This window comes from Ciona intestinalis, unplaced genomic scaffold (genome assembly GCF_000224145.3).
Source record: "Ciona intestinalis unplaced genomic scaffold, KH HT000163.2, whole genome shotgun sequence".
In the NCBI taxonomy this organism is placed as follows: domain Eukaryota; kingdom Metazoa; phylum Chordata; class Ascidiacea; order Phlebobranchia; family Cionidae; genus Ciona; species Ciona intestinalis.
The window spans coordinates 3,246-14,341 of record NW_004190485.2 but is presented as its reverse complement, the minus strand read 5'-3'; the positions used below and the strand labels follow the sequence as shown (position 1 = coordinate 14,341).

The 11,096-nt window shown below is 37.3% G+C and overlaps 1 protein-coding gene across 1 annotated transcript in view; it reads right to left on the bottom strand.

The window, feature by feature from the left end:
• The window catches only part of LOC100185411 (ran-binding protein 10), a 3,684-nt gene extending 2,507 nt beyond the window's left edge, over positions 1-1,177 (bottom strand). Inside the window, exon 1 of the mRNA XM_026839166.1 lies at positions 2-1,177. Within this exon, the coding sequence (XP_026694967.1) occupies positions 2-1,068 (1,067 nt within the window). The 5' untranslated portion in view covers positions 1,069-1,177. The remainder of the gene's footprint in view (position 1) is intronic.
• Between the last annotated feature and the right edge of the window lie 9,919 nt (positions 1,178-11,096).

Sequence of the window (11,096 nt, the reverse complement as noted above, 5' to 3'; positions counted from 1 at the left end):
ATTGGACGAACTTTTTGACCACATTGTGTGTTTGGGGCTCACTGAGGGGCTGGAAAAACTTTGGTGGCGAGAAAGATTCTTTATTTCAGTATCAGTTCCATTTACCATCTCAATAAACTGCTGGACTTTTAACAGAAACATCAGATTCGGATTCTTTGGCAGCAGGTTTGGGAACAATTGCTCGGTTAATAGAATAGCTTCACCTACTCTTCCAGATAGAACAGCCTTCTGTATTTTCTGCCGACTTTTTATTGAGTTAATATCTTCATAATGTTGAAAGCCATGGTTAATATTTCGATTAAACGCCTCAGTGCTTGCTACATAACCATGGTGTATGAGGTAGCTCGATGTTAAACTATGCAGCATGGTTTGGAACTTTCCTATATCATCGTCGCTCCCATAGTTAAGTATTGTCTGTCTCACAGATACATTCCATTGCTTCAAGTAATCCCCAAAATCAAACACAAAAGGTTCTTGCCCAAAATTAGCACGAACTTCTTCGTTTGGTGTCTGCAGCCCAACAGTTGGGTACAAGGCATGGGCAGATAATGGTAAATCACGAAACGCTGTCCCGATATGAATCCCATTCTTAGTGTAGAAACACGAGTTATTTATCATATTCAAGCAACATCCTACAATATCACCTGTAGTGAAGGTAGGGCCATAAGGTTGCCCTGTACCCGATGAACAAAATGAGTTCCCATCATCGCCATGGTAACCATACGACATTTTATCCCACCCTGGAAGTCTGTTAAGATTAACGCCTTGCGCAGACAGCCCGATTCCCATGTAGCCGTCGCGCCCCTTGCTGACAATTGCCACTTCAAAGTAATAAATCCCACACGTGCTAGGGATGGGATGCGTCGCTCTAACTGAAGCTGCGTCCCTATGGTTCTTGCCTTGGCCTTTATATTGGACTTTTAAATGATCCTCCGATAAGTTGATGTAGTTATATTTATCCTTGGCGCTCCATTTGCGAGGCAGGGGCGTCTCTTCCTCGTTTACTGACGGGTAAAATTGTTTCAAACGTTCAGTTGTTTCATTTTCGTCGTAGAACGAAGACGCCATCACGATATTTAATACTCACCAAATTTATAAAGGTTTACAAATGATTAATATTAATTCTTTAACTAAAATATAAATCCTACTAAAACGAACATATAGTAATCAAAGTCTATATATAGCATAAAAAATACATAAAAAAGTAGTTTGTTTGTAATATACCAGCATATTTTGCAATTAAAATGCGGCGTTATATAATTAGAATAATACAACAACATCTAATGGTCTTGGTTTAGCGACCACGCTTTTATTTGACACTTTTACTCAAGTAGTTTTTACCCACAGCGTGTTTTAAGGCTGTCGTTTTGCTGCTATTTCCCGTCGTTGGTTTAATAATTTAATCTTCGCTACTATATTCAAAGAAATAAATAAAATGTATATTATTAAATCAACGGAATTACTTTCAATTCAATAGCAAACGTAGAGTTAGAGTATGTATGAGGTATTGAGGTTGTTTTAACAGTAACACCGTCCGCAATAAACCAACAACTTCAGAAACTGAAACATCTGAAGTAACTCAAGCATATCAAGGAAACAAAAGAATTGCCGAATTGACTCGTCCGAATGTTTGAATGAAAAGGCTTCCGCAATTTGGTATTATGTTTATTTATATGTATTGTTTTCATGAAATATAAAAGTGTATGTTGTTTTCTGTCAGTGGGAATGTCTGGGGCTCCCATGCGCATGGTCGAGCCGCTGAAGATGTCGCTCTAGCTAGACAGCTACAGAGCCATAGAAATACCGAGTAGTCCAACCCATTGTTACGTAAAACACAAATTGAACGGCAATTTGGGTCCAAAATAACACAGTAGGTATAGGGAAAATGTATGTTTTTCGGTAAATTACAGAAAAACGTGGGCCTAAAAACAAATTTAAAGGTTGAAAAATGTAAAAAACATGTGTTATTTGTTTTCTGTGTCAAAAAAAGTCAAACATTAGAATTAGAAGCGGTTGATTTGCGACATTTTAGTCATTTAATGCGGCTAAATTTATACATTTTTTCTAAAAAATGCTTGGTAAGGTAAATAGAAGCTGTTTTACACCTTCCCACAATAGGAAAACACAAACAAAACTTAACAAGTTCGTTTAAACCCATTGTCAAACACCTTTTCAATCTATTTTCTCCTCTAATTTGGAAGTAAACAAACATTCCACGATTTTTTATAAAACTTTATCCTCACGGCTCCCATATACCGTTGTTAATTGTTTAAAACACAATGAGGATATTTGGTTATTTTGTGTGAAAGGTGTCCCATCTTCTCCCACCCTACTATATTATAGTATATCCAAATTAACTTAAAGCATAAACATTGAATATTAAACAACCGTGTTACGTAACTATTACGTCTGGCGTAACTGTGTTTATGATTGAGCGAAACATCCTGCGTGTTTGCTATCAATATAAGAAAATAATACGACAGCCTGCCATTTTTGTTATGTTGTCAATTATCTTTTCATTAGCACACGCACCATCTTAAACTCCCATAGAGAATAACCGCAATAGATCGTTAAAGGGGAAATTGGCGGTTAACAGGAAAGCTTACACAGTGGCTCACATATACGCCCATCATGGGCACAGTACCTGCGTTAGTTCAAACAAGCTTTATCCTCGCGTGGCGGGGCAATGACAGTTGTTATAACACAGGTGTTCTGTGTCATACACCTCGTGCCCGCTTACAAGTTACCACGTATGTAACTTGCTTTATCCTCGCGTGGCGGGGCAAGGACAGCCGTTATAACACGGGTGTTCTGTTTCATGCACCTCGTGCCCGCTTACAAGTTACCACGTATGTAACTCGAGGTAGAATATTTCCTGTATGGCTGATAATTTGGACAACCCATTAGTGGCCACTGAGGTGGAGCAATTTTCGTTAAGTGTCTTGCCCAAGGACACATACGCCCACAACAATGGTAGCAACGAAGAGTTAACCACTTTGCTATTGCGCTGTTGCAACTCGTCACTTGGCGACCGGACAAGGGCCATGGCATGCAATCATCCGTGGTAACTGGTTTTATCTCAAGGGTTTCAGTGCACAGTTGAGCTAGGTCAAAATTCGTTATAACACGGGTGTTCTGTTTCATACACCTCGAGCTCGCTTACCAGTTACCACGTATGTAACTTATTTATCCTCGCATGGCGGGGAACGACAGTCGTTATAACACAGGTGTTCTGTTTCATACACATCGTGTCCGCTTACAAGTTACCACGTATGTAACTTTGAGGGTGATTATAAATAATTTGCCCATTTAAATACTTAAATGCAATATATTATTATAGGCATGATATTTAAGGTCCGTGATGTCATAAAACAGTCTTTACTTTGCATTAATAAGGCTAAACCATTTTCATTTCATCACAGTTATATAAAATATTGTATAAATATGATTTCACAATTGTGTTTGTATATTTGCTTATACGTGGCTTGTTTAACAAAAAACATTTGTCTGGTCCACTGAAAGGGCTGTATGGCTTCACAAATCCAACAAAGCAAAGATAGTGTTTAGCTTCATGCATATTAAATGTAGACCAGGCATTAAAGGTTATAGTAAAGTCTACAATCATTATTATTTAATTCTTAATATTAGTATTTGTGTTTTGTTGTGAACCTTAACATAGGAATTTTCGCTACGGTTAAGTTAAATTACGAAGTTATGTCCGCATGTTAACTATATCAGTATCTTAACTCTGGCCACAGTAGTGTTGCATTTGTGCACTATGCCGTAGCAATATAAACGTTGTTAGAGATCATCCACAAAGTAACATACATGGTAACTCGTAAGCTGGCACGAGGTGTATGAACACCCACGGCCTACTAGAGATCACCCACGGCCTATCTCTAGTAGGCCGTGGAACACCCATGTTATAACGACTGTCGTTTTCCGGTCACGCGAGGATAAAGTAAGTTACATTCATTAATTCAGATATCATTTGCGCTGCGTTGTGTATACTGAACTATTCTTTAACAGAGCAATTTAAGAATTAGGCAAGTTGTGTTAAGTTTTATACCTGGCGTTATAGCTTAAAGTACAATCATTATAGGGTGGGGGGAAATAGCACACTTTTCGTTCTATGTTCTCGTCCTATTTTGTGGTAAACAAAGAACGTTCAAAGAATTATAAAACCTTATCCCACAAAGAACGTTAGTAATAGCCTAAACACGATCACGATAATTGGATATTAGGTTCTAAAGGTGTCTCGTCTTTTTCCACCCTACTGTATGTTTTATTCTCGATGTTAGTAATTTGTGTTTTGTACTAAACTTTAACACAGGAATTATAAGCATAACGTTTTCGCCACGGTTGAGTGATAAAGCGTATCAAATTATGTCTGTTTGGCAGCGTTGCGGTTTCGCACACCGAACTATTACTTTCAAAAGCGGAACTTAAGCATAACGTTTTCGCTACGGTTTGCTGAGGCGTTTACAAGTATTTCTGTGTGTTAACTGGTAGCTGTAGTAAGGCTAAGGCGTTATAAAGTATGTTAGCAATTACTTGATTCGCGTTTTGTATACTGAACTGTTTTAAACAGAAGGAGACTGAATTGTTTTATTTAATAGGGGGAACTTAAGCATAAGGTTTTCGGTTCAGTTAGATTGAGGCTTGTCAAACTCTCCGACTCAACGTTGTTAACGGTTGACGCATAAGAATTGCTTCTCTGAATAACAGTTTCAATATGGAATCAACTGAACATGACTTTATGCAAGATGAGGTTGGTAAGGAGGAAAAGAATCTTGCCCAACAGTTAAAGGATTTGTGTGATTCTGATGGAAAAGAAATGAAAGGAACTACTGAACTAAGAGCGGCTCTCATACTGTATGAGCTTGCCAAGATTTATAAACAGAAGGATGAAATGTTGAACATGACACGTAGTGCAGCTCTGTATAACGCTGCTATTGTAAGGAATCCAAACAATCAAAGATATAAAGATGAACTTAAAGCTTTGTGCTCGGAAGTTCTGGTGAAAGCAAATGCCACAAACCATGATGCTGGTTTGATTTCTTTGGCAGCTGAGGTGAAAGAAAAACTAGCTAAGCTTCGAGAAGATTGTGGCAAACGTTTTAATCAGCTTGAGATAATACCGTATGGTTTAGAAGGTGATCAACTAAATGACCTACAAAAGAAGAAAGTATCAGAAATTAAAAATATTCAACATAAAGTTACGAAAAGTTACACTGAGTTAATGAGGTTTATTTCTGATGAATGCATCAAGATTATGGGAGAACCACCATGCAAATATGCTGTAGTTGGATTGGGTTCCTTAGCACGATCGGAAATCACTCTGTACTCAGATTTTGAACACATCATTATCCTTGATAATGATGTTGCTAAGATGGAAGATCGGAAGATGATCATAAAGTACTTCAGATGGTTCACCACAATCTTCAACATCATCTTAATAAACCTCGGTGAAACCGCCATTAACTGTGTTGCAATTCCAAGTTTAAACCCCGGGCATAGAAACTGGTTTATAGACATTGTTACACCAAATGGGATAACATTTGATGGAATGGCAGCCCACGCTTGCATACGCCCACTTGGACGACCAGCAACTAAAAACAAACCTTGGAAGACTGAATTTATTAAACCAGTTGATGAAATGGTTCAATACTTGGACAGTGATGAACAAGTAAAGCAAGGATACCATGTGGCTGAAGTTTTATCCAAGGCTTGCTTTGTAGCCGGTGATGAAGGAATTTGTGCTGAATATCAAGAAAAGGCTCATCTTAGGATTCAAAAGAATGCTGAACCGAATAAGTTCACCGTTGTGTCTAAACAGATGGAAGAAAATCTACAAACATTCGACTTAGAGGACCTGTATATAGATTCACTTATGGGTTTACAAATATACAACTTGAAGAAAGCAATCTACAGAGGTGCAACACTCTTTATTCCATACATCGGTCGACTACGTTCACTGCAAGCATCATCTTGTTTTGATATCATCGATGAATTGAAAGCGAAAGAAGAATGCAGCGAAAAGATGGCCGACCTACTCAAGTTCATGGTGGCAGTGGCTTGTGAGTTTCGCGCCAAAGTTTATTTTTTAAAGGGACAACAACATGATGTTTTTATGGAGGATTCTGATCATGACGACCTTATCTCGGATTTAATGGGAATTGTTGGAAAACAAAGCATGGTTTCTTTTTTGGAAGCAGCGCTGGTTCTGCCGCAAACGTTGAAAAACAGTAAAGCTGATTATCACAGTTGGAATCTTCAAGAACCTGGTTTAAACGACCTTTTTCCGCTTAAAGTATCCGCTCTATACTTTCTCTTGTTGTATGAAGATTTGGTGAAATTTGCCGAACAAATAATTTCCACCTCACCAGGAAATAAAACTTTAATGGTTTTTTTTGGAGCCGCATTTAAACGCAAGGAATATGACCTGGTTATCAGACTATGTTCAAAAGTTGATCAATCAGAGCTTACAGACAATGAGAAATTTGAACTCAAAAGTTTTGAGTTGGCAAGCATTGTAAATCGATCATACAACGAGAAGACAAAATCTTTTGAAGGTTTAAGGCCAGAAGTTGAAGCCAAGATCAAGGAATGGGTGGAAACGTCGAAAAATGTTAAACCTACAATCGGTATGCTGTATTATAGCTTTGCGATATCCTCTGAGGCCTTTCTGTTGCTCAACGAACCTAAGATTCCAAACGTTAAGTTCCATTTTCCAGACAACATTTTTGCACTATGGAAACAGTTCTTAAAATTGGAGCAGTACCCCGCAAATTGTCTATTGTCGATAGTATATGCCCGCGTTCTTATTTATAATAAAGAATACGAAGAAGCATTTAAACTACTGCAGGAAGCCAAACAGAGGATGCAACCGTACAAGAATACAACATCAGATCTGCACATGTTATTATATAAAGCATATGCTACCTGCTACAATGAGGCTCCTTCCGACAGATATTATGAGGCATTAATATGTTGGTTGGAACATGGAAGAATCGGCAAGAAGCGTAACAAACTGTTACTCGATCATGAAAAACAAGCGATAAAATCTGCATTTCAACAAATCATAATCTGTCAATCCATGAAGTTGTGTGAATCTGCTGCAACATTGATAAAGAATGGAAAACCCACAGAAGCATTGAAACCATTGAATAAAGCTAAACGGATGATGCAACCGTACAAGAATACAACAACAGTGGCGCACATGCAACTATATTATGAGTGTGCAGCTTTGTTACAGTAACACTGACAAATATTATGAAGCATTCGTATGTTGGTTAGAATATGCAAGAATCTGCAACGAATTAACGGAACCAATACCTGATGATTATAAACAAAAGATAAAAAATGCATTTCAACAAATCATATTCCGTCAATCCATGAAAGTATGCAAATCTGCCGCAAAACCGTTAAACGATGGAAAACCCACAGAAGCTTTGAAACTACTGGATGAAGCCAAACAAATGTTGCAACCGTACAAGATTACAACCACAGAGCTGCACATGCGCTTGTATGCTCCCTATGCTCTTTGCTACCAATATACTGGCAGTTATTACAAAGCATTGATATGCTGGTTGGAATTCGCGAGAATCTGTAACAAACTTGAACAACCAATACCTGATGACATAAAACAAAGAACAAGACAATGTTTCCACCAGTTATTTTTTATATTTATATTATAAACCATAAAAATTTTAAAAAAATTACAAAAATATCACAAATTAGACTTTCCAACCAAATTTGCTTGTTTTTTTTAAGTCCAAGCTTTCCCACAAATTTACCGTTAGATGCATTTTCGCGATACCCGCTTTATTCTGTCTTCCTTGTAATATTACTTGTTTTTTATTCTATCTATATTAAGAATCTATAAAATAAACAAATAAGTTCCTCCTAATAAACCACTGTCTGTTTTGTAACAAACTGAATTATAAAAAACCTTGTGATGTAATAATGTTTATAATAAGTGTGTAATAAATATGTTATGTATATTACTTGTATATTAAACTTAATGAATTTAAACATATTACTGATATATTAATTGTGTAATAAATATATAAAAACACCAAGTTATAGTCAGAAAACAAATCATTATGACGTCACACTCACATAAATAATGACTATTCAACATATTCTAGATTATCGTTTGTTTAAGCATACAGGTAATTATGACGTCACACTCACCATAATAAAGATAATTTTCCATAATTCCATCACATTCCGAATATCACACTTACAATGTCACTTGATATAGTACATAGTATCGGGGAAAAGCTTACACTGTGGCGGGACAACGGCTCACCGAAGCCCGCCATGGGCCCAACTTTATCCTGAAGGTCTCAGTGCACAGTTGCGCTAGTTGAATGTATGTAACTTGCTTCATTCTCGTATGGCGGGGCAACGACGGTCGTTATAACACGTGTTCTGTTTCATGCACCTTGTGCCCGCTTACAAGTTACCACGTATGTAACTTATTTATCTTCACATGGCGGGGCAACGACAGCCGTTATAACACGGGTGTTCTGTTTCATACACCTCGTGCCCGCTTACAAGTTACCACGTATCTAACTTAATAATCCTCGTATGGCGGGGCAACGACGGTCGTTATAACATGGGTGTTCTGTTTCATACACCTCGTGCCCGCTTACAAGTTACCACGGATGATAGCATGCCATGGCCCTTGCCCGGCCGCCAGTGACGAGTAGCAACAGAGCAATAGCAAAGTGGTTAACTCTACGCTGCTACCATTGTGAGCGTATGTGTCCTTGGCAAGACACTTAACGGATATACCACCAAGCCACTAATGGGTTGTCCTTATTTTTAGCCATACAGGTCCGATCGCCCACTCCTCACAAGTTTCATACATGGTAACTTGTAAGCGGGCACGAGGTGTATGAAACAGAACACCTGTGTTATAACTACTGTCATTGCCCCGCCATGCGAGGATAAATAAGTTACATACATGGTAACTTGTAAGCAGGCACGAGGTGTATGAAACAGAACACCCGTGTTATAACGAATATAGTTGCCCAGTTACGTGTTTATTTTAACGTAATATATATTTGTGGTTTTAGTGTGTAGTTTGCTGTGATTTCTTCTGTATTGTTTCCTAATATTTGTTCCGTTTTATGTTTGGCCTTTGTGTTGTGTTGACAACGTCGTGCGTATTTTAGCTGTAAGCGTAATTGGTCGTCGTGGTGCGAGTGCGCCTTTTTCTCCTGTTTAAACCAACACCCTGCACAAGACGTTGAATGTTTGGTGTATTTGAGTATTGTACCGAGTAACAACGCGTACTTTTCTTATCGTTTTATTATACAAGCTTTTATATTTTATGGAATTAGGGGAAATTATCTTTGTTACGGTGAGTGTGACGTCACATTTTCCTGTATGCTGACTATTTGGTGTGTTTATATATTTAATACACAATTATTATATCAATAACATGTTTAATACACAAATGTTATAAACATAGCAAGTTTAATAAGCAATTAAAATACACAACTATTAAATATAATACGCTTAATACACATTTATTAAATCAATTACATATTTAATACACAACTATTATAAACATTATTACATCACAAGGTTATCATAATTCAGTTTGTTACGAAACAGACAATGGTTTATAAAGGAGAAATAATTTATTTATATCATGGACTTAGGGATGCACATTACAGGATTTCGAATCCGTGAGATTCGAATCCTTTTGTATTCAAATCTAATTACGGGATTCGGTATTCTGTATAATAACGTCATCACACGTCATCTAATATACTATATAAACAATTTTTTAAAATTTTGTGTTTGTGGGACTTTCGAGAGTAAACGTTTTGCAACGTCTTTTCATAGCCTGCTATACGTTTCATGACGCCTCGTAATATCTGCCAGTATGTTGGTAGCAAACTGCATATGTAGCATATCTTCGCATGTGCATCTTTGTTACAAGGTCTGAGATGTAAGACTTATTTTATCCGCAGTAACATTAATATTCGATGCAATGTTTATTTGACTTCATAAGTCGTTGTTTTATATTGAATTTCTTTTTTTCTTAACAGGTGGAAACATTCTCTTGTTATTATTTGTTTAATGACATCAAATATTGGTTCCTTAAGTTCGTTACAGATTCTTGCAAATTTCAACCCACATATTGAGTAGCATACTGCATATACACCATATAGATTTATATGCACCACTGTTGTTGTATTCTTGTACGGTTGCATCAATTGTTGGCTTCATCCAGTAGTTTCAATGCTTCTGTGGGTTTTCCATCGTTTATCATTGACCATCAGTGTTTCAGCAGATTCACACAACTTCATGGGATGACGGAATATGAATCGGTTAAATGTGTTTTTATCCATTGTTTATCCTTATCAGGTATTGGTTGCTCTAGTTCGTTATAGATTCTTGCACATTCCAACGAACATATGAATGCCTCGTAATATCTTTTGGTATCATGGTGGTAAAGTGCATATACACCATATAGTCGCATGTGCACCACTGTTGTTGTAATCTTGCACGGTTGCATCATCTGTTTGGCTTCATCCAGTAGTTTCAATGCTTCTGTGGGGTTTCCATTGTACATCAGAGTTGCGGGAGACTTCCACAATTTCTCGAGATGGTGAATATGGTTTTTTGAAAAGTGCTTCTCACTCTCTGTTTAACGTCATCAGTTATTGGATGCTTAAATTTGTTACGGATTCTGGCACATTCCAAAATACATATCACTGCCTCGTAATGTCTGTTGGAATTACTGTAACAAACCGCATAGGCATCATATAGATTTAAGTGCACCACTGTTGTTGTAATCTTGTACAGTTGCATCAATTGTTTGGCTTTATCCAGTAGTTTCATTGCTTCTATGGATTTTCTATTGTTTACCAGTGTTTCAGCATATTCACACAACTTCATGGGATGACGAAATAGGAATCGATGAAAAGCATTTTTCGTCTTTTGTTTAACGAAATCAGGTATTGGTTGCTTACATATTCTACAGATTTTCACAAATTCCAACAAACATATTAATTCCTCGTAATATTTGATGGTGTATCGGTAGCAAAGTGCATATACAAGACATAGGT